The 24,910-nt window shown below is 38.7% G+C and overlaps 1 protein-coding gene across 2 annotated transcripts in view; it reads right to left on the reverse strand.

Annotated features, from left to right (window-relative positions):
* Positions 1–3,102: 3,102 nt before the first annotated feature.
* ntrk3a (neurotrophic tyrosine kinase, receptor, type 3a) overlaps positions 3,103–24,910 on the reverse strand; it is a 194,778-nt gene continuing 172,970 nt past the window's right edge. For both annotated transcript variants that reach the window (XM_058398040.1, XM_058398039.1), the window contains 4 exons: positions 23,024–23,196; positions 20,505–20,748; positions 8,673–8,831; positions 3,103–5,801 (listed from right to left, as the gene is read on the reverse strand). In XM_058398040.1, coding sequence (XP_058254023.1) covers positions 5,616–5,801; positions 8,673–8,831; positions 20,505–20,748; positions 23,024–23,196 — 762 coding nt within the window. In that variant the 3' untranslated portion in view covers positions 3,103–5,615. The remainder of the gene's footprint in view (positions 5,802–8,672; positions 8,832–20,504; positions 20,749–23,023; positions 23,197–24,910) is intronic.

The following is a 24,910-nucleotide window of genomic DNA, read 5'->3' on the forward strand; positions in this document are numbered from 1 at the left end:
TAGAGGAACCCAGGTAACAGGTTCTATCCTGCAGGTTCCGATTCCCAGGTTCTCTGATGTACACCAGAGGAAAACCAAAGAGTCAGAGTCTCAATAGAACCGTTTATGTAACTAAATGGATTTCTGCTGCTGCATCTTGGGTCTTTTGGAGGAAAAAACATCAATAAGCCAGACTCTGACGTATCTCATGAAAACCTTAAGGACGCGTTCTCACTGATTAATAAATAATGCTCCAAAAAAAAGAAGAAGAAGCTGAAATTAGATTGCGGAGTGAGATCATGTCTGTGTTCGGAGCGTCGCTGCTTCTTCTGTATTTTTTTTTAGAGACACATCACTCTAACATCAACAACCTACACACACATACACACACACACATACACACACACACTGACCTACTGCATTGTGTTACTTCTTGTTAGATCCGTTTGTGTCCTTTGTCTTGTTTTTCTTGAGTTTTTGTTCCTCCAGGTTACGCCATGTTGAGCTTCAGACAATCACAAGCTCAGGTTTAGAAGAATTTAGAAGTGAAAGCTTTTCATGCCACTAAAATTTAATCACAACCTTTAATATTTGGCCCGTCAGTTTTACATTTTAGCCCGTAAGACGCTTCTGCAGTATAACTAGCACACGGCAATTCATACACAAAGAAAATGATTTATTGTTTATATGACAGTTTATCCTCTTTTTCTTTATCCTAGACTCTATAAATGATATATTGTATGTTTTCTGAACTTAATGAGCCAAACTGAAATATTAATTGGATTTTTAAGGGGTCAACAGGTTGTAAAAAAAAATGTTGTCACGTTTTTATTCGTTAAGAAAAACGACGATACGGTTTGTCACGTCTTATGATTTATTATTTAGCTAGCACTTAGTTTTCATCGTAAAAACGAAGAGAAAAAAAACCTACTTACTACTTCCTGTTTCCTTCTCCGCCCCATTTTGCTCATTTTTTAAAATTTTTTTATCAGTAACGTTGAGCGCACCAGCTAGCCCGAGACACAAAAACTAGCTTTAAGATTTAGCCTTATAGCAAAAAGTTACAAACTTTTAACAGCAAACATTTAAATTTTAGCTGATGGACAACATTTGTGTAGAAATTTTTTTTCTGTTTCCTTCAAGTCATGACATTTTGTAATGACGCAACCAAGCGCAATATGAAGAAAATCTGTAGCTCCGGGCCTGAACCTGAAGAACAAGCGAGCGCCATCTTATCACGCATAAGCATGTTGCAAGTGTTTGCAAGGAGCACAACCCACCCAACACACATCCTACACACACACCCTTATCCACACTCCCATTCCTGTTCCTGTTTATTCAATGCAGAGAGAATTATCTCACAAACTACAGGGAAGCTGAAATAAACCAGAGGACATCAGCACGCGTCTCTTCTGCTATGTTTTTTTTTTCCTGATATGAGGAAGAAGATCGCAGAAACCAAACGACACGACGTGAAAACCGCCGAGGAAAAAAATCAAACATGTCTCCTATTGGGGTGAATTTAAAAGCCGGAGATTTTGCAACGTTAAAGGTTCGGTTTGTTTTTTGGAGGCGCCACGTGTGAAATATCTCACTCAGGGTTCATGATCGATGGGAATTTTTGCATCATCAACCATTAACTCGAGATCAAATGGAATTTAATTCAGTCTTGATTTAATTCTGGAAAAAAAAAAAACATTTCATTTATCAAACTTCAAATTCTCAGTGTCCCTGCCTTTCACTGTCTCCGCCTCTCACTCATTGTTCCCTTCCTCTCAGTGTTCCCGCCCCTCAGTGTCCCCACTTCTCACTCAGTGTTCCTGCCCCTCAGTGTCTCTGCCTTTCTCTGTCCCTGCCTCTCAGTGTCCCCACTTCTCAGTGCCCCTGCTTCTCAGTGTCCCTGACTCTCAGTGTTCCTGCCTCTCAGCGTCCCCACTTCTCACTCAGTGTTCCTGCCTCTCCCTGTCCCCGCCTCTCACTCAGTGTTCCCTTCCCTCAGTGTCCCTGCCTCTCAGTGTCCCCACTTCTCAGTGCCCCTGCTTCTCAGTGTCCCTGACTCTCAGTGTTCTTGCCTCTCAGTGTTCCTGCCTCTCAGCGTCCCCACTTCTCACTAAGTGTTCCTGCCTCTCCCTGTCCCCGCCTCTCACTCAGTGTTCCCTTCCCTCAGTGTCCCTGCCTCTCAGTGTCCCCACATCTCACTCAGTGTTCCTGCCTTCCTCCATGTTACACTTGCTCTCACTCTGAACAACAGATCCAGGGTGCTACTGAGCGAAACTGAACCCTGAGCCAGTCGCATGAGTCAGCCAAAGACATTTCAAATAAATCACTTTGTTGAGCTTCGACGGGAATTCGCATCATTAGCCTGTAGCATTCAGACTGATTGCTTTAAGAGTCTTTTAGTGTTATCGAGCTCACTAGTAACAGATTAGTGGACAGATTAGCAAATAAAATGACTTGATTAGTGTTATATTTATTCAGGAACGCTGAAGAGTATTAATGAAACTGTAAAGGCCTTTTTTTTATTTTTTAATTCAACGATCAACGATAATGGTTAGCATTAGCCATCGATCTCCACAGGGTTCAATCACAAGTTAAAAAAAAGGGGTAGAGGTTAACTTCAGTTCTGAAAAAGGCGGGACTAATTATTGAGAAAAAGGCAATGTTAGACAAACTCGGACCTGAACGTTTTCTTTCCCTTCTTTTGTCTGGGTTTCGTCCGAGTGCCATAATCAGATTAATCCGTCAGAGTGCTATTGAGTGGAGCGTAACCTTGAGCGAGAAGCATGAGTCAGCAAAACGAGAGAGAGAGGGAGAGAGGGAGAGAGAGAGAGAGAGAGAGAGAGAGAGAGAGAAAGTCAGAGAGACAGAAAGAGAGAGAGAGAGTGAGAGACATTATATATATATATATATATATATATATATATATATATATATAAATATATATATATATATATAGAGAGAGAGAGAGAGAGAGAGAGTGAGAGAGAGAGAGGAGAGAGAGAAAGAGAGAGACAAGCAAAGAGCAAGAGAGAAAGTCAGAGAGACAGAAACAGAGAGAGAGAGTGAGAGACATTATATATATATATATATATATATATATATATATATATATATATATATATATATATATATATAGAGAGAGAGAGAGAGAGAGAGAGAGAGGAGAGAGAGAAAGAGAGAGAGAGAGAGAGAGAGGTATAAGAGTTATATATTTGGTAAAGTTAGAGTAAAGCTCCAGCAGGAGAAGCTTGACCTCTGGAGGTTCTGCTAGATGCCCTGGAGAAACTGAGGCTGATGTCCAGGCTGTTCTGCCCCTCCTGACTTCTGATTTCCTCCTGATTTTATCCTGCGCTCCTCTCAGACTTTATCCTGCTCTAAACCACGGGGTCGTCCTTCCAGACAATAAAAAACCCACTCATAAACATGTCTGATGTCACTGATTTCACACAGAACTAAAATCCTACAGTAAAATAGCTCAGGATCAGACTCAACACAAAGAACTGAAATATCAATCGAACCTTTCACTCTCTGGGGGGAAAATATGAGCATGAAATTTCATTTTTGTCAAGTTGAACCCAAATGATTAAATTTAGCTGATTTTTTTTCCTTTTATGTTTTAGGAAAAAATATTAAAATATGGAAAAAAAAAGGTTGAAATAAAATAAAATATCTTAAAAAATCTTGTTTGATTTTACTTATTCAGATGTTATAGCAAAAAATAAAGATAATATTATATCCTCTGTCAAGCTGAACTTTGATGAAATTTTACAATGTTTGTGTTTTTTTTCCCCACAAATAAAAGAAAATGTAAAAATGGAGCTTTGTAGTGATTTTGTTGTCCAAGTAATAAATTAGGATTTAGAGCCAGATTTCTCATGTTTATTATTATTATAATTATTATAATATATTTTTGTAAAGTTGTAAAAATGAGCATCATCGTATTTAGAGCAAACGTTCTTAATCGAATCCGACAAAATCACATCATCGACTGAAATTTTGTGAAATCTGTGTGCAATCAAGTTAAATATCCTTATAAATATCGTGGCTAAAACTCGCGGTTATGTGTCGATGCGAATGCACTAGCATGCTAATGCTAACTGTCAAGCATGAATAGGTGAGTAGTGAAGTCGTTAATTTGCGGGTTAGCCCGAGACTCGCGCCCTAGCTACTGACACTGATACCTACAGTATTCACCTCGCTAATAACATTTAACAGATGAAAATATCTTGCTAACTAGCAAGTAAGCGTTAGAAATCCCACCACTTTTAATCCGGGATACGCCTCTCTAACCCGTAGATCTTCTCTACGCAGCTAACCGCTAACTTCTGACTGATGAAACTATGAGACAAATTATACAAAGCACAAAAAATATAAACGGAAATTTCTAGATGCTAATTTACTCCTTATGGCGTATTAACGATAGGTCACTTCATGTTTTATTTATATTAGCCTTTATTTGAATGTTTTATAGCTCGTCGAGATTAGCTATTATTAGATAAGAATTAGAGTATCTGGTAAATCGGAATCTTCCGATAGCTAAAGGTCTTCCGTTAATGCGCGTGTGATGAAATGAAACGCATGACCCTTCCCATGCTAACTCTAACTCTCAGACAGGTGACGTGTCGTGATGGATGAATGATGAAGGAGGTTTTTTTGGGGATCTCATGTAAGTCCTAGAGTAAAAATCATCTCCCTAGAGGAAGATCTATCACACAGGAACTGATAATATTGAACGTGTGACATGTTCCGCTATGAAACTGCTTCTATCGGTTCTGTTTAAACCTCTTTGAGTTTAGCGCACGTCTAAAAAGAGAATGAGATGAAGTTCGTTCAATTTAAACCAAAAAAATAAAATAAAATAAATGAACATATCAAAATATTTATAGAATTCACTCACTGTAACGACACATCAAGAAACTAAAGAGGTCTAAATAGCAAAAAATGAAATAAGTTACCATACGGACACAGGAATTTACATTATATACATTCAGCTTTGTTTAAATAAACTCCTTTGCTGTGATTGGTCGGCTCCGTCGCGCCACTAAGTTCCGCGATCGGCCAAAAAAACTCCGGCTTTCAGGAAGCAAAAGCCACGCTGGGAATCTTCTCTACAGTCACGCAGAAGATCCGGGTTTCTGTCGACGGATATCGACTCGTAAAAGACTGTTTATCCCTCCGTGTGACGACACGCTGAAAAAAGAACTTAAAGGAAAAAAATCGAAGCATGAACTTTTACTCTCCATCGAGCGGACAACAAAGGAAAAAGTTTGTGTTTTTTTTCTTTTGTAGGTCTATAAAATTTGCTGTTTTTATTTTTTTGGAAAAAAAAGAAAAGGATTAAAAAAAAATAAAGAAAACAAGTAATCCAAAGCCGTCTCCTGTTCCCGGGCAGAAGAACCGAACTCCTCCATCTGCAGGTAAACAAAAACATGGAAAAAGTGCTGCATAAAGACTCCTGTGTTTGGAAAAGTGTAGCAGGCACTTAAGTCCATCCCATTGCTCAGATCTGTGTGTGTGTGTGTTTAGATGTATGTATGTATATTTATATATAGTGAGAGTAAGAGAGAGAGAGAGAGAGCGAGAGAGAGAGAGATGTGGTTCAGTTCTGGTTGTGTTTCTGGTTCTGAGCGCTGCTCCTAGCCGAGGATGTCCAGATAAACCGGCGCTGCTTTTCCCAAAGCAAACAGAATTTTCTGGATCTCTTTAATGTTGAGCCTCTGCTGAGGTTCTCGCTGCCAGCAGCCCAACATCACGTCATAAACCTCCTTAGGACAGACACGAGGACGCTCCAACACCCGACCCTGCGTTATACACTCGATCACCTGCCAAGAGAGAGAGAGAGAGAGAGAGAGAGAGAGAGAGAGAGAGCATAAATAAATAAATAAACTAACACCCTAAACATAAACCTATAGAGAGAGAGAGAGAGAGAGAGAGAGAGAGAGAGCATAAATAAATAAATAAACTAACACCCTAAACATAAACCTATAGAGAGAGAGAGAGAGAGAGAGAGCATAAATAAATAAATAAACTAACACCCTAAACATAAACCTATAGAGAGAGAGAGAGAGAGAGAGAGAGAGAGAGAGAGAGAGAGAGCATAAATAAATAAATAAACTAACACCCTAAACATAAACCTATAGAGAGAGAGAGAGAGAGAGAGAGAGAGAGCATAAATAAATAAATAAACTAACACCCTAAACATAAACCTATAGAGAGAGAGAGAGAGAGAGAGAGATATAGATAGATAGATAGATAGATAGATAGATAGATAGATAGATAGATAGATAGATAGATAGATAGATAGATAGATAGATAGATATTGCATGTTGTTATGTTTTGATAAATTGACGTTTATTTAAAATCCTTCTTGTTGTGAACTCTGATTTTATGTACAACAGACAGTGAGACAGACATTGAGATGCTCAGACAGACAGTAAGAGAGAGACAGACAGACAGTGAGAAAGATAGACAGACAGTGAAAAAGAGATAGACAGACAATGAGAGAGAGACAGACAGTAAAAAAAAGATAGACATACAATGAGAGAGTGATAGACAGTGAAAAAGAGATAGACAGACAGTGAGAGTGAGACAGTGAGAGAGATAGACAGACAGTGAAAAAGAGATCGACAGACAGTGAGAGACAGACAGTGAGAGGGTCAGACAGATAGAAAGAGAGAGAGAGAGAGAGACAGACAGATAGAGAGAGAGAGTGAGACAAAGAGACAGACAGACCAATAGAGAGAGGATGGAAGTGTAAACACAGATTTGTTTTTCTTCAGAAGAAATTGAGCAGTGTTTATGGCTCTGAGGATCGTGTTCTCTCGGCGTTCTACTTTATTACAGTAAACACGGTTAGAAAGACACGCCGTCGTGCCGAGCGTCTCTGCGGAGAGAGCTATTACACCGCTACCTGCTCATTTCATCCCTCCACTTATTCCCTCGCTTCAACACATCCCCTTTCCCCACCACGTTCACTCTCTCCTCTCCTGAAATCTGCAGCTAGTCCTGATAAAACACTTATGCTAACGGCACTGGATTTGTTAATTTTTATCTTTTATTAGTTCGGGAATTCACTCAGTTTCACAGCAGATAGATAATCTGGCAACTGTTAGCCTAACCATCAGGTTAAAGTATTAATCATGCTAGCAGTAAATAGAATACAATTAAAACTGCCAGAACAAAACCATGCTAATTAGCCCAACCTGGATTTTATTCATGATTAGCATGCTTGGTATAGCTAATCCACATAGTAGCCATTAAAAAGGGAAAACTAGCTAAAAAGTCTGGCTAAATCACTTCCTTTAGTGGTTATGGCATTTATATGTTTCTTTTTAGTCATTATTTTTATGCATGTGTGTGTAATTAACCTTATGGAACATTTTTCATGGAGCAGCTCCAGCATATCGGTGCTACATTTCCTGTGTCTCCGTCAGGAGGAAGTCAGGCTAGCGACAGGCCACGTCATACCTTCCTCATTATGCGTGGTTTGACTCAGAGCTATTGTTGCCTTAACACCCGTGGCTCGTGTCACTTAATTGCTCCGTTCCTGTCATCTCGGCTTAAGCCTTAATTGATTCCACTCCTGGTTAAATACGGTAGCCATGGGCTACACTTAAAATAGAGCCTCATCATAATTCTCACTCGGTGTCTGATGCTCAGCTCGCTGGGATTTACTCGGTGCACGTGCGGTGTCAGAGCAGAGATAATGGAAAATAAGTGGGACAAGACGATGGGGAATTTTCTACCACACAGCAGGAAGGTGGACTCCGCGCTACACTAACGTCTTCCAGGCTGAAGCAATCTGTTGGTGTTTGATTATAGTAACGACCGGAGCGTGGAAATGTGGAGAAATGTGTGGAAGTGTGTCAGGGTCTAATCTATTTTCTTCACGATCAATTTCTTACTAGTTATTGCTGTAACAGATTTTAGGTGTAGAGATTATTCTTCCGAATACAACACCAGGTTTAAAAGCAAATCCGAGAGCTGATCCTCTGAGAGTTAACCTGGAATTCTGGTCGCTAACTGCTCAGCTGATCCAGAAAAACTCACACACATGGAAAAACCCAGTGAAAGCAGATTTGGGATTTTATCATAATAATTATTGTGTTTTCCCAGAAGTAGTACCGGTGTTGTGACACAATCAGCATTCATTATCATGATTCTTATTTAATTGTTTTGCATCGGAATGTCCTGTTCAGCCCCAGATTGCTAATCAATTATTTCTTGCTTAAACGTGAACTCGCTGATTACCTCTGGGACGTGGCCTGTGTATAATCGCTGTCATTAATACGTAAATAAATAAAAAACCTTTTTAGGTTTTCTTTTATTGTGCTGTAGCGCGAAAGAAAGGGCATCTCCTGGAAAGAACCAATTATTCTGCAAATGTGTTGATTTATTTCTACTCACGTACTTCTGTGTGTACTTGTTGACTTGTACTATTATTGTGGATTCTGCAGATGTTAATTATATTAATTATACCGAACATATACACACAGATGCATGGTGCTTGAATCCTTACTTCATATATAAAAGAAAAAGCTCTCGCACAAAATAGACAAAATTAAATCTAGCGGATGTCCTGAGATTCTTTCATGTAACTACAAGCTACAAGCATCAGGGTCTTCATGAACATTACATGAATCTTTTACCCAGCAAAGATTAATGTTTTACACAGCATAAAAACTTGTGTTTACCTCGTTATTAGCGAGCTGGAACCACGGCTGCTTGCCGTAGGTGAAAATCTCCCATAGGATGACGCCGAAGCTCCACACATCGCTTTCAGTGGTGAACTTACGGTACATTATGCTTTCAGGAGGCATCCAGCGAATCGGAAGCATGGTGTGCCCTCCGACCTGTTAGAGCGTGCAGGAAAAAGAGGGTCAGATAGAAACCTGACTAGTGTTAACTGTAGCTGTGAATCATTTAGCTGCTCCTGGCTGCTGAACATGGGCTTCAGTGGAACATGACAAAATCCTGTTTATGAAATTTCATTACAACAAATGTGAAAGTGCATTAGTTTTCTAATTACAGCAGGATGAATTAACACCCATTCCCAACAAGTGAAGGCAATTATTATTTTACGCTGGTGGCACTGAAACATTCTCCCAATTTTTGTGTTTAGTGCTTGATCTATTCCTCTCATAATTCCCTAATATTTTTTCTTCTATTTGTATCACAGTGAAATACAGACTCATTACTGACTCAGAGTTTTGCAGAAAAAATCAATTAAGATAAACTGGCTACGTTGTGGGAAAGATGACGCAAAAAGTGCTTGTTGTGTTCTCAGATAGAGCTGAACAAAGTTCTGGCTTGTGGTCAGAGGGGTTACTAAAGGATGTACCTCAGAACATACTTTGGTGGCAAATAACATTTGTAACCATTTTAATAGCTGTAGATTTGTGAGGGTTAATGGCACACTTTCTTATGTTAAAGGAACAATAAAGCAAAATAGACCAGCATATCGGCTTCTACACTGGGAATATAGGAGAGCAAAGAACGTAAGACTTTGGATAGATGAAACTCTGGACCTTAAAACAAGTGCCTGTTAACATGCACCACTGAGAACAGAGAACCACAGGAACAAATATACTATGGGAACAAAGGTAGTTGAAGGTAAGTGTACACTGGGAACATCAGAACCTTGCATATGGAACCGTGATCCTTGAAAAAAAATTGGCCCCTGGGAAAATAGGGTCTTGGGATTAAAGCACATTGTGAACATAGGGGCCCTGGTTATAGCGTGCTCTGGGAATACAGAACCCCAGAAACATAGAACTGTGGGAATTAAAGATAAAGGAGAATAAGCCAGTGGGACAATAGGACCCTGGGGACATAAGGCACTGGAGACATAAAACCCAAGAAAGACAGGACTCTGGTGATATGATATGCTAAGACATAGGACTGTAGAAAATTAATGCTCATGGGAATATGAGGCACTTAGAGTTTAGGACCCTGGGAACATAACGCTCTGGGAACGTAAGACACAGGGGAGATGGAACCCAGGAAACGGAGGGCTCAAGAAACAAAAGATGCTGAGGTTATAGAAGCCATGGACATAGGACCTGGGAACCCAGGAACATTTGACAGTAGGCTCTCAGAGTCCTATATTCCAAGTTACATAAGAGTCTGGTAAAGTTTGATCTTGGGAATATAAGTCTCTGAGAAGAAAGGTCTCGGGGAGCATGGTCCTAAAAATAAAAGAACCTGTGGACAAAGTCTTAGGGTACAGTATCATGGAAACCCAAAACCCTGGGAACATAAGGCTCTGGAAATATCTGGACCAAAGAAAATGTAGAATCTGGGAACATATGATCCTAGTTACTTAACATGTTGGGAACCCTTGGAACTTAATTTGATGAGCAGACTGGTTAAGAGAGGGGAAAGAAAGGAAAGTTTAAAAGACAGAAAAAAAATGTTTAAAAGTGTTGAAGGAGTTTGACAGCTTCAGAGCACTGAGAGACAGAAATGAAGTGGTTCTTCAGGCCAGATACTAATCGATTAAAACAATGTGGCTTTAATCATTGCTGCACCAGATCAGATTAGTCTCAAGTCTATTTCCTCTTGGTGTGGATGGAAGTATGTTAATTATATCTGTGGCCTGATCAGCAACAGTGATATTTTGATGATAGCCACACCGTTATTGTGGCTTTCATCTCTTAAGTGGCAGCTGCAAGCTGATTACACAGCTCATTAGTGCAGTTCACATGCAACAAAGGGCTATACACACACACACACACTCAGAGAGTGTTAAGTGTCAGTGTAGCAACAGATATATTCTGGTATAAAAATCTGCTTTTGCTACTAAAAAAAGTCATCAAATTCCAAATACAACAAAAAAGATTGTTTCCTGATGTGCAAGTTATAAAGATGGATTGAGATGTGTGTCTTTCCTTCTTCTTTTCCTTCTTTCTCTCAAACCACCATACAACTGTAATAATTGTTATACAGCAATTAGTAGACCACCAATAGAACAAAGACCTTGTCCTGAACTCAAGAATCAAGAATGAGGGACTCAAGAATGAGGGACCTCTTTAGTTCTGAGAAGCTTGACGCATAGGCCTTGGAGAAAAACAGCTTAGGAAATATCAGCACCATGAAAAATCTGAACCTAGGGACACAGAGCTCTTGAAACCTCAGATCCCTGGAGCATAGGACTCTTGAATCTGGAACTCTTGAAATATATGACTTGGGAACAGGTTTCCTGGGGATGTTGTGCATAAATATAATACCCTTGGTATAATGTTCTGGTTGTGCAATGCATGATAACTGGCTATATTCCCAGGAACCTTGAAACCTGAGGTGCCAAGAACAGAGGGTCTTGGTAACACGGTACATTTGAAATGTAGATCCTTGGAAACACAGGGCCTGGTAACAACATCTGGGAACACACAGTAGTTTCTCTAACAACATCACCTTAGAACATTACACCTGGGAACCTAATAGTTTACCAACATCACACTTTAGCAACATCGGGCTGTTTGAACATAGGACCCTGGATCCTGACACTCAAGCAACATCAGACCCTTGGAACATCAGACCCTTGGACCTAGGATCCTAGTACTTTGGCAACATCACACCCATAAAACATAGGGTTTGGAAACAGAGGACATCGGAATCTAATACTCTAACAACATCAGACCCTTAGAACATTAGACCTGGGGATCTAATAGTCTACCAACTTCACACCCTAGTAACAGGACCTGGGATCCAAGAGCTCAAGCAACATCAGAACCTTGGATCATAGAACCTGGGAATGTAGTACTCAAGTAACATCGGACCCTTGGACATGGGAACCTAATACTCTAGCAGCATCAGATCCTTAGAACATTACACATGGGAACCTAATAGTCTAGCAACACCACACCCTAGCAACATTGGACTGTTTGAACATAGGACACTGGATCAACATCCCAAGCAACATCAGACCCTTGGAACATCGGACACTTGGACCTGGGATCCAAGAACTCAAACAACATCAGACCCTTGAAACACATGGACTTAGGAACAATTTTTTGGAACAACTTTTAGTTCCTGCTCCAAAGCACCTAAGGGCACCTTTTTTTGTGGACCAGGAACTTTGAAACTCAGCTAGCTATGTGTAGCTAGCAAGAGATTACTAAAACTTGTTTTAGGTCATTGATTCTATTTGCTCAATGCTTTCTGCTAACAGGAAGTTCTGCGAGTTCTGCCAAATTGATGTGAGGAAACAAGGGAACAGGGCCAGTGTGATCATCAGCCACGCGTCCCTGCTCTCAGTTCACACTGATCCCTTCATCTCAGGAGACAGCTCATAACGGAGACGCCAATGAGGTGGAACAAACAGACATCAGCTCTCTTTCAGTCCTGCCATATTTCTCCTGCTCGTCTTTTTTTCTGAGGTTTTCTGCAATGTTCAGTCTCTTTCCCACGGCCTCACACTGATACAAACAATGTCTGATTTTTATACGCTAGTCAGAGGAGTTTTTTTTTCTTTTTTCTCACTATTCACTATTAAGTTTTTCCCACTGAGTTTTATTTATTATTTTTTCTTCAGACACTTAGTGTTTTTCTAGTCAGTGTTTTAGCTTGTTACTGCTTGGTTTTTCTTCAGAGATCATTTATCTTTTTCTAGTAAGTGTTTTCTAGTAAGCTTTTTGCTAAAGAGAGCTTTTGCTGTTTTGTTTGACTTTTAACTTTTTTACTCCTGAATATTTAGGTTTTTGCTAGCGAGTGTTAAGGTCTTTTACTAGAAAATAATTTGGCCTCTTGCTAGCAAAAGGTTTGGCTTTATCCTTTTTGTTTTGATATTTAGTAGTAATGCATATTCAGCAGTAAGCTGACCCCAGTGTTTGACCATTTTCTACAGTATAGTATTTTGACTTTGTGCTTAGAAGAGTCAGTGCTTCGTCTTTTTGCTAGTCAGTGTTTCATCTTTTTACCAGTCGGTGCTTTGTCTTTTTGCCAGTCGGTGCTTTGTCTTTTTGTCAGTCGGTGCTTTGTCTTTTTGCTAGTCAGTGTTTCGTCTTTTTGCCAGTCGGTGTTTTGTCTTTTTGCCAGTCGGTGTTTTGTCTTTTTGCCAGTCGGTGCTTTGTCTTTTTGCCAGTCGGTGCTTTGTCTTTTTGTCAGTCGGTGCTTTGTCTTTTTGCCAGTCGGTGTTTTGTCTTTTTGTCAGTCGGTGTTTTGTCTTTTTGCCAGTCGGTGTTTTGTCTTTTTGCCAGTGGGTGCTTTGTCTTTTTGCCAGTCGGTGTTTTGTCTTTTTGCCAGTCGATGTTTTGTCTTTTTGCCAGTCGGTGCTTTGTCTTTTTGCCAGTCGATGTTTTGTCTTTTTGCCAGTGGGTGTTTTGTCTTTTTGCCAGTCGATGTTTTGTCTTTTTGCCAGTCGGTGCTTTGTCTTTTTGCCAGTCGGTGTTTTGTCTTTTTGCCAGTCGGTGTTTTGTCTTTTTGCCAGTCGGTGTTTTGTCTTTTTGCCAGTGGGTGCTTTGTCTTTTTGCCAGTCGGTGTTTTGTCTTTTTGCCAGTCGATGTTTTGTCTTTTTGCCAGTCGGTGTTTTGTCTTTTTGCCAGTCGGTGTTTTGTCTTATTGCCAGTCGGTGCTTTGTCTTTTTGCCAGTCGATGCTTTGTCTTTTTGCCAGTCGATGTTTTGTCTTTTTGCCAGTCGGTGCTTTGTCTTTTTGCCAGTCGGTGCTTTGTCTTTTTGCCAGTCGGTGCTTTGTCTTTTTGCCAGTCGATGTTTTATCTTTTTGGCTTTTAATTAGTGACAGTTTTTTTCCCCACTAAACTATGCAGTTGTCACTATTTTATATTTTGTTAGCCAGTATTTTGTCTTTATGCCAGTGATTGTTTTGTCCTTGTGATACTCAGTGTTTTTGATATGTCAGTGTTTTTTTTTTTTTCTAAGAAAGGTCCTTCACTTTTGTTAGCGTGTGATGTGCCACTGTTAGCTTCATAGAGAACACATGGATTCAGGTGGATTCACCCGATCAACCAGATCTAGTAGAAGTGACACTAAAACTGAACCTTATGAACAGGATATTTGTGTTTAGTTGCACAATAACTCACACAACAGAATGTTTGTTTTTTTTCTCTTGTTTCTTTTGCTAATAAATAAGTTTGTTTTTTTCTTGCTTATAAAATTTTTGTTTTGTTTTTGCTAGTAAGTATTTTTCAGTGCTAGTGTGTGTGCCAGCGCATTGTAAAGGCTAAATGAATGGATTAGCTTTTTATTAATCTAATTCATTTGCGCCTGGCTATCTCCCAGCAACTCCTTCCTGCATGGAACAACACGAAGCAGATAAATGCAGCGGGGGGCGACGGCAGGGGACTCGTCTGGAAACAGAATTACGGACGACGGGGAAGGTGACAAGCAGCGTCAATGCAATCTGGAAAGGGCAGCGTATTGAAAGGCAGAACAATTAGAAAGCATTTGACATGCTGAGAACAGGAAGTGAGTCATGCTGCAATTGTGTCGCTAAATCAATAGCATGGCTAATCTAGTGAATGGCTCGTGGGAAAGATGACACACACATACACACACACAGAGACTAATAAAATGCTGCCAACTAAAGCAGCATTTTTATGCACATACATGATCCTATATTCCCGGTTCTATGCTCCCAGGGTTCTATGGTTCCTAGGGTGTTTTGTGGGTCTTATGGTCCCAGAAACTTTGATTTAAAGGATCCTATTTTCCCAGCATCCTCTCTTTCCACGGTTCTATATTTCTAGGATCTCATATTTTTCCAAGCATTCTGTGCTGCTCTATGCTCCAAAGTTCTTATGATGTGATATTGGATGTGAGGTTCTAATATTCCCAGAGTTCTATGCCTACAGAATCTCTGTTCAGGGTCTAATATTCCCATTATACAACAATATATTTCCAGGATATTCTCAGGACCTTTAGTCTAATGTTCTCAGGACCTTCAGTTTCCAGGGTTTCTAAAACTTTTACCTCCCATGGTCTTATTATTTTCCAGAAATCTTTCCAAGGTTCTATATATACATTATCCTGTATTTCCAGAGTTCTATATTCCCCAGACTTTATATTTCCAGGATCCAGTGTTTTCCCAGGTACTATGTTCTCAGGTTCTTTGAATGTTCCTAGGAGTTTCTTTCCGGAGATTTTTCCAGAGTTTCTATGTTTCTAGGATTCTTCTGATTCCAGGGCCTATGTTCCCATAGTTCAGTTCCCAGCATCCTGTGTTCCCAGAACCTTTCATTTTCATGGTCTCCATGCATTATTTTATGTTCCAGGGTTTTGGAACATGTTTCCAGGTTTCTATGCTCCTATGTTCTTCACGGTTCTTTGTTCCCAGCACCTTTAATTCCCAGACATTTTTTTTAGTTTCATAATGTACCCATTCTTTGAATCCAGAAATTCCCAGAATTCCATGTGACATAAGCCAGTTTATGAGAGTTACAGTTTAAACTAAAAATCTTAACAGCTATCTTCATTCAAATACAGATCTCTTAACATCTCACTTCGTTTTCTTTTTATATTTCCTTTCCAGATGATTAGGAATAATTAGAATTGAATTACTCATCACTCTGTACAGCAACCTGTAGCTGTTTCTTTCTCTCACTCCTGTTTTTTTCCTTTCAGTTTTTTCCCCCCAGCCTGTCTCCTGGATGTGTGGCATGAAAAGAAGGGAAGCAGTGATGGATATGGAGTGTGACGGCGGCGTTGTCGCTGTGCGCATGTTGGCTGTAATGCAGGTTAATTGAACCCGCGGCCGAGCGCGAAGCTCTGTGTTCCAGTCAGGAAATCATTGTGACAGCTGCAGAAGCCTGGTTTAATGCAGCAGCCAAGGAATCGTGTCGGATTCGCTGGGATTCCTAATTACGTCTGTTTGTTGTGTTCAAAATCTGATTGCTGAAGGAAACTTCATAGAAATCTGAAGTAACAAAGGCAACAATTCACAACCCGCTCGATTTCCTCATAACCAGCAGCTTCCTGATCACCCGGAGAGAAAAACCATCTAATTTTAAATCATTTAGAATTAAAACCTGGCTTATTTAGTCAAACTTTACTCACACTGTGTTCATCCGAGGAATCTGGGTTTTCTCTATCTAGTGATTTATTATTACTTTTTACTTCTTTCTTTCTTTTAGTAATAGAACTATACTTTACTTTGAGACACATGATGGAGGATTCAAAAAGGATTAAAAAGTACTAATGTGCTAAAAACAATAAAGAGTTCAAATATTAGAGAGTGATGAAAAGAAGGGTTTGAGAAACATTGAAAATATAAACAAGGCTTTAAACAGGGAAAAAAAACAAGTGAAATAATGATTAGAAATGCCTTCAATCAAACAATAATAATATTCCTTTATTACACTTTACTCAAACACAACAACAATGACTAATAATAATAATAATAATAATAATAATAATAATAATAATATATTAAATATTTAACATTTTTTGCTAAAATGGGAAAAACATTTGCATATAAATAAAAAAATAAAATAAATAAATAAATACATAAATAAAGGCAAACAAAAAAATTCAACATAAAAAAATAATTCATTAAAATATGAATAAATGAACAAAACAAACGGACAAACAAACAAACAAACAAATAAATATGACTCAGTTGTTACTCTACCAATGTCTGTGTTTGATTAAAAAAGGAAAGTATTATTATTATTATTATTATTATTATTATTATTATCTCTCTAAAAGTAATACAATTAATATTATTATTATTATTATTATTATATTATTATATAATTATAACAGACATTTAGCTAAAATCTTATCTGTATATTACTTTAGATTTTTATTTAGATTATTCATTATTAAATATATCAAATCTAAAGTTTATTAATATTCAGTTAAATGAGAATAAATAATACCTTTATGAAGTTTCCTTCACATTTATGAAATAACTTTCCTTTTGAAAGCTGTGTGTGTGTGTGTGTGTGTGTAAACAGATGGATCTGCTACACACGGAGCTACACACAGAGCCACAGGCTGCGTTTATCAGGCGATATTCCCGTCTGTCCCGGAGAAATGAAACATGAGGTGAGTTTAGGCGAGTAATTATCAATCGATCAGCATTTCAAAGCCCAGATCCAGAATAAATGTGGACTGTGTGGCCATGTGAAGGTTAATTAATCACCTCGTTCTGCTCATGGCGTCTTTATGGGAGATAAATCTGAGATCCAAAGCCATTACAGAGCGAGGTGTATTGCAGTTTAGTTCAGGTCTGCTGCAAAGATAAATAAATAACCACGATGTGGAAAGAAATGCGGCATGATGTTTCTTTTGATTTGAAGTAGAGTTAATGGAGTTCACTAGCAGGTGTAATAACACTGAGAAACGCTTCATCACCACGCTGAATAAGGCCAAGCTTTATTATATAACAATCCTGACGCAGAAGTGCCGGCGTTACTAAGAATCTACAGGAAAATGATGATGATTTTCCTCCAACAGCATGTCCCCAAAGTGATTCATTCCTTCTTTAATAGTTCACTAAAGAATAACACACCTCACTTCCTGTTCTCTTTACACTGGCTCCAGGGTCCTTTGTTCCCTTGGTTCATTCTTAGAAGAAAAGGTTCCCTAAAGGGTTTTGGACTCTTCATATTTGGAACCCATAACAGTGGTTTAATCCTTTAATCTAAAGGATCCTACAGGGTTCTGCAGGGTAGCCTTTGAGAAGGTTCTGTACAGAACTTTGCTCAAGATGGTATGTCTAAAAATCGGGGCCAATTGGGCTTCTATATATCAACATTTTTCCTAAGAGCAAGGTTCTAGTTCAGCAGCATTCCCAGACTGATCTATTCCCTCTGTCCATGTTTTCAGAAATTCCCAGAACTCCTTTAACCGTCTAAAGTGTCATAGTAGTATATAGTGTTTATTGTGTTGTATAGTGTAGTGTATAGTGTGTGTTGTATATTGTAGTGTATAGTGTGTGTTGTGTTGTATATTGTAGTGTATAGTGTGTATTGTGTTGTATATTGTAGTGTATAGTGTGTGTTGTGTTGTATATTGTAGTGTATAGTGTGTGTTGTGTTGTATAGTGTAGTGTATAGTGTGTGTTGTGTTGTATAGTGTAGTGTATAGTGTGTGTTGTGTTGTATATTGTAGTGTATAGTGTGTGTTGTGTTGTATAGTGTAGTGTATAGTGTGTGTTGTGTTGTATAGTGTAGTGTATAGTGTGTGTTGTGTTGTATATTGTAGTGTATAGTGTGTGTTGTGTTGTATATTGTAGTGTATAGTGTGTGTTGTGTTGTATAGTGTAGTGTATAGTGTGTGTTGTGTTGTATATTGTAGTGTATAGTGTGTGTTGTGTTGTATATTGTAGTGTATAGTGTGTATTGTGTTGTATATTGTAGTGTATAGTGTGTGTTGTGTTGTATAGTGTAGTGTATAGTGTGTGTTGTGTTGTATAGTGTAGTGTATAGTGTGTGTTGTGTTGTATAGTGTAGTGTATAGTGTGTGTTGTGTTGTATATTGTAGTGTATAGTGTGTGTTGTGTTGTATATTGTAGTGTATAGTGTGTGTTGTGTTGTATATTGTAGTGTATAGTGTGTGTTGTGTTGTATAGTGTAGTGTATAGTGTGTATTGTGTTGTATAGTGTAGTGTATAGTGTGTATTGTGTTGTATAGTGTAGTGTATAGTGTGTGTTGTGTTGTATATTGTAGTGTATAGTGTGTATTGTGTTGTATAGTGTAGTGTATAGTGTGTATTGTGTTGTATATTGTAGTGTATAGTGTGTGTTGTGTTGTATATTGTAGTGTATAGTGTGTATTGTGTTGTATAGTGTAGTGTATAGTGTGTATTGTGTTGTATATTGTAGTGTATAGTGTGTGTTGTGTTGTATATTGTAGTGTATAGTGTGTATTGTGTTGTATATTGTAGTGTATAGTGTGTGTTGTGTTGTATATTGTAGTGTATAGTGTGTGTTGTGTTGTATATTGTAGTGTATAGTGTGTATTGTGTTGTATATTGTAGTGTATAGTGTGTGTTGTGTTGTATATTGTAGTGTATAGTGTGTGTTGTGTTGTATAGTGTAGTGTATAGTGTGTGTTGTGTTGTATATTGTAGTGTATAGTGTGTGTTGTGTTGTATATTGTAGTGTATAGTGTGTATTGTGTTGTATATTGTAGTGTATAGTGTGTATTGTGTTGTATAGTGTAGTGTATAGTGTGTGTTGTGTTGTATATTGTAGTGTATAGTGTGTATTGTGTTGTATAGTGTAGTGTATAGTGTGTGTTGTGTTGTATATTGTAGTGTATAGTGTGTGTTGTGTTGTATATTGTAGTGTATAGTGTGTATTGTGTTGTATATTGTAGTGTATAGTGTGTGTTGTGTTGTATATTGTAGTGTATAGTGTGTGTTGTGTTGTATAGTGTAGTGTATAGTGTGTGTTGTGTTGTATATTGTAGTGTATAGTGTGTGTTGTGTTGTATATTGTAGTGTATAGTGTGTATTGTGTTGTATAGTGTAGTGTATAGTGTGTGTTGTGTTGTATATTGTAGTGTATAGTGTGTGTTGTGTTGTATATTGTAGTGTATAGTGTGTATTGTGTTGTATATTGTAGTGTATAGTGTGTATTGTGTTGTATAGTGTAGTGTATAGTGTGTGTTGTGTTGTATATTGTAGTGTATAGTGTGTGTTGTGTTGTATATTGTAGTGTATAGTGTGTATTGTGTTGTATATTGTAGTGTATAGTGCGTATTGTGTTGTATAGTGTAGTGTATAGTGTGTGTTGTGTTGTATATTGTAGTGTATAGCGTGTGTTGTGTTGTATATTGTAGTGTATAGTGTGTGTCGTGTTGTATATTGTAGTGTATAGTGTGTGTTGTGTTGTATATTGTAGTGTATAGTGTGTGTTGTGTTGTATATTGTAGTGTATAGTGTGTGTTGTGTTGTATATTGTAGTGTATAGTGTGTGTTGTGTTGTATATTGTAGTGTATAGTGTGTGTTGTGTTGTATAGTGTAGTGTATAGTGTGTGTTGTGTTGTATATTGTAGTGTATAGTGTGTGTTGTGTTGTATAGTGTAGTGTATAGTGTGTGTTGTATATTGTAGTGTATAGTGTGTATTGTGTTGTATATTGTAGTGTATAGTGTGTATTGTGTTGTATAGTGTAGTGTATAGTGTGTATTGTGTTGAATAGTGTAGTGTATAGTGTGTGTTGTGTTGTATATTGTAGTGTATAGTGTGTGTTGTGTTGTATATTGTAGTGTACATTGTGTGTTGTGTTGTATATTGTAGTGTATAGCGTGTGTTGTGTTGTATATTGTAGTGTATAGTGTGTGTTGTGTTGTATATTGTAGTGTATAGTGTGTGTTGTTTTGTATAGTGTGTGTTGTGTTGTATATTGTAGTGTATAGTGTGTATTGTGTTTTATATTGTAGTGTATAGTGTGTGTTGTGTTGTATATTGTAGTGTACATTGTGTGTTGTGTTGTATATTGTAGTGTATAGCGTGTGTTGTGTTGTATATTGTAGTGTATAGTGTGTATTATATGGTAGTGTATATTGTATATTGTATTGTAGTGTACATTGTGTATTGTGTATGAGTTTCCTGACTCACTCGGTAATAGTCAGTGCTGTAGATGTCTCTGGACATTCCGAAGTCTCCGATCTTGACCAGCAGCCCGTTCCCCACCAGGCAGTTGCGTGTTGCCAGATCTCGGTGCACAAAGTGCTGAGATGCTAGGTACACCATACCTGCTGCGATCTGAGTGGCTATGTGCAGCATCTGGGACAGACCCAGCTCTCCGTTCGTCTGTAGTGGCTGTCCGTCAACCAGGATCATGGCGTCAGGGCCGTGAGCTCTGATAGGAAACATAACCAACACACAACGTTCCATCATGACACAGGGACAAACGTGTGCAGATGTTCAGTGTCTACAGTACAGGAAATCTTTCGGTAGATTGCTGAGGTGAAACACATAGCTATGTAGCTTACACTAGAGATATAGCTAGGTACACTTAGTCACATGTGATTGGCTGGCACTATTTTGATGACGTCATAATGTTTCTCCTGATCAGGAAACAGGATAAAGCAAAGTATTGGCTTTTATTGCTGAACTTCTACACTGTCACAGCTAACCTTGCAAGTAAATGCTAACCTAGCAAATGAAGGCTAAGCTAGCAAGTAGAAGCTAACCTAGTGAGTGAAAGCATAACACACTTAGCTACTATGTAATGTTTATGCTTTAACATTTAATGCTTTTTCATCGTAGGCGGAGTCTCAGACAGACAACTGTCCATCAAACTCATTTGAATATTAGGCCACACCCATTAGGGTCATTGTCAGACAGGACTGCTAGAGTGTTTATTTGGACTAAAGCAGCAATTTATCTTTATACAGGTTTTTATTAATTAATTTATTAATTTAATCTACTGGATAATTCAGATCTGAAGTGTGGTGAAACAAATATACTGTTTAAAATATTTTAACTTTATTTACTGTGTATTTAGTGTATAGTTATTTGTATTTTCTTTAGTTTAGGTTCGATGGAACATCTTTATCATATTTAACCTTTGCTTTAATATAAATCAAATAATAATTAAATAATTAAATCAAATAGAATTATTAAAATCTGTAAAATTGATTAAATACATGAAAACTAAATATATAAAAATATAAAATATAATACAAAACATTAATTTTATATTTTATAGTATAAATGTATGATATTAAGAAACTTTATTTATTTATTTATTCATTCATTCATTCATTCATTCATTCACTTATTTATTTATTTATTTATTTATTTATTTATTTATTTATTTATTTATTTATGTATGTCCACTAAATGTGAAATCTGTGTGAATATGAAATGAAAATAATGCACAGTGGTTAAGCCTAAGAAGTTGGTGCTGCTCCTGCACTCAGCCAATCAGAACACACTTAACTCTGATTACTTTAACGAATCAGTGTGGAATATCCGGAATCTGAAAGTCAGATTGTTATTGTGGATTGTAACACTGACGGCATCCTCCTCTTCACACGGCCTGCATTCCCGTCACGAGTGCTCTCCATCCTGTAGAACCACCGCTCTGTGCCAACGCAACAGCATGCAGGAACTCGAGGGGACCCGGGAGCATCGCTCTCAGCAGTGTGCATGTGTGTGTGTGTGTCTGTGTGTGTTATCCGGTGTCATCATGTTATCCTCTTAATCCAGGCAGTGGGAGTTGGAGAGTGATTCGTGCTCCCAGGACGGGTCTTGTCAGAACCGATGTACGCAGTGTATCATCTCGTGTTCTGTTTCTCGTGCAGCTCCTCTGCAGAAAGCTTTTACCTCATCCATCATGCTCTGATCACTTGCTCCAGAGAGAGAGAGAGACGACAGGAAATGAAATCCGCTCCTCCGTCTCGTCCCGTTCGTCGTCGCCGCCGATACGACACCGAAAGGCCGCAGTCTGTGTCAGGTTTTCATAAAAGCGATTAAATATTACACGTGAAAGATCATGAAACCCGAGTGGATTACACCCACGCCTGTGAGTGCGAGAGTGAGAGCGAATAAACACCGGGAGAGACGGGAACGCTCGCTGGGGCTCCGGATAATGAAGAAGGGATGAGGTTTTAGGTCATTACTCAAAAGCAGCTAACAGATAACGCGTCAGTGGAAGACTGATGGACTAAACACACTGTTCTACGTAGCGTTCATATTTCAATCCTGAATATTTTCTGAAACTGTTCACACACAGGGACCCAGGGACTAAACCCCAAACTTAGCATATTGTATTTTGTACGGATTTGATGCTAAACTCACTTTTTAGGCTACATTAACTTTCTTTTATTTGTTTGTTTTTTTCGCTAGCACTTTTTAATGTTTTTTTTTTTATTAACAAGGATTTCTCAAATGCAACATAATTTAAATATTTTTTCAACATGGATTTGGAAACCTGATATTTTTATTTTATAAGTCAAAATATAAATATAAATTATAGGTTTTTAGATGAGGTTGGTTTACAGGCTTCTCTCAGAACATGTTTTTTTTTTTATTAATTAATAATCTGTATATTTTGCAGACAGGAACATCCACATGACTAACAGGGAAGCTGTAGATCTTCAGCGAGTCCGGTGAGATCAGTGACGTACCTGAGGAACTTGTTGAGATCACCGTGCTTCATGTACTCGAACACCATGATGAGCGGATCTCCGTCCACGCAGACGCCGTAGAACTTCACGATGTGCTCGTGCTGCAGGTTGGTGAGGAGCTCGGCCTCGCGCTGGAAATCCTTCCTCGCCGCCAGCGTTGGATCCTTCAGAGTCTAAACACACAACAGCGACGATGACACGCTACAGCGCTGAGCACTTTTTATCCCTTTATAGTTACACTCAGTGTTGAGAAATAAAAGTTACAGCTTTATTCTTACAAAGCTCTTTAACTGGAGACTCCTTCCATACATGTTAGAGAAACAAACACATTTCTCCTGACAGGAAAACCTTAACCGTATCTATGACTTCCTATGAAATCCGTTTATCATCATGAACACGCTGCATAAATACGAGCCGTTGCTATAGAAACGACAACGAGTGCATTGATATAAACCTGCGCTACTGTTCTAGAGAATTACTCAACACTTTCTGACCAATCAGAGTCCAGACAAAAACAACTCTTTAATCTAGTAGGAAATAAATTATATAATAAATATAAACCAGGAAGATGATGGATTTCTCATATCCCTTCTTTAACATGTACAGCATCCATTTCAGCCTTAATTATTATTCACACTCAGTGTCACACGTTGTTAAGAGAGCTATTTGGATGGATGGAGGCATCAGAAGAACAGATGGTGAAGCTTTATTTCTCTATCAGAGACACCGGATTAGCTGAGCCCACCTGCTCGAGGGGAAAGTGTAAGCGCTTAACGGCCACCATCTCGCATGTAGATCTGCTCCGAGCTGATCCGCTCTACTGCTCTACTGCACGCCGTCGACGTTGCTGTGAATTTAATATCTACGTTTCTTCTCTGCATCTTCAGGTCCATCAGACCACACCAGAGCTCTATCCTCCTGTAAGCCCCGAAGCTCCTCGGCTGGATCTGACCAAAAAACCGAGCAGGAATGTGGATCAGTGAAGATGCCTGGAGCTAGTTAGGAGCTAAAGGCTGACGTGTTTGAGCGGCTTTGCTCAGAGGCTCCAGGTCACAGATAAAAGTTCAGGAGTGAAGCCACCATCCTGCCATCACCTTCTGTACATCAATATGTACACTGACACCAGCAGGCAGCGACTCACCGCTCCCAGGACCTCCAGGCACACTGCAGATGTCAAAACCTCAATACACGAAGTTCGAGACCTCCATGAGGTCACAGATACACATTCCTCACATGACCATGGTGATGGAGAAACCAGAAAGTTCAAGTATTCATCATGCTTAGAACTGCAGCTCTGTTCATAAAACAGTACATGATCCAGCACTACATTACTGCACAGTGAAATTCTTTCTTCGCATATCCTATCTGTGGTCAGCCATGATACAGTGCACATGGTGCAGGGTGGGTTGAGACCCCCAAATGTGGCAGCTTGAATCTTCCAATTCATGACCCAGAGCCTTAACCACTGCTACCACTGCCCCAAAGGGTTTTTGCATAACCCAGATTATTATCATTATTATTATAAGAGCGCAGGGTCAACCCATGGTACGGCACCCCTGGAGCAGGTGGGGTTAAGGGCCTTGTTTATTGGCCCAATGTGGATAGCTTGGCAGCTGGGAGGCTGGAACCTTGACCTTCCGATCAGTGACCCAGCTTGACCACTGAGCTCTATATATATATATATATGTATATATATAGGTATATATATATATGTATGTATTATATATAATGCAATAGATCTTAATTTCCTTAAAATCTTAAACAGTTTTATTACAATTCTAATTCCCTTTGTTTTGCTTGACTCCACCCCCTTTCAATCAAATACAACAACTCAAATCTGAGTAGAAATAAATCACCATCATGATACTTTAGAGATTCAGAGACTTT

The sequence above is a fragment of the Hemibagrus wyckioides genome, linkage group LG08, assembly GCF_019097595.1.
Source record: "Hemibagrus wyckioides isolate EC202008001 linkage group LG08, SWU_Hwy_1.0, whole genome shotgun sequence".
Taxonomy (NCBI): Eukaryota; Metazoa; Chordata; class Actinopteri; order Siluriformes; family Bagridae; genus Hemibagrus; species Hemibagrus wyckioides.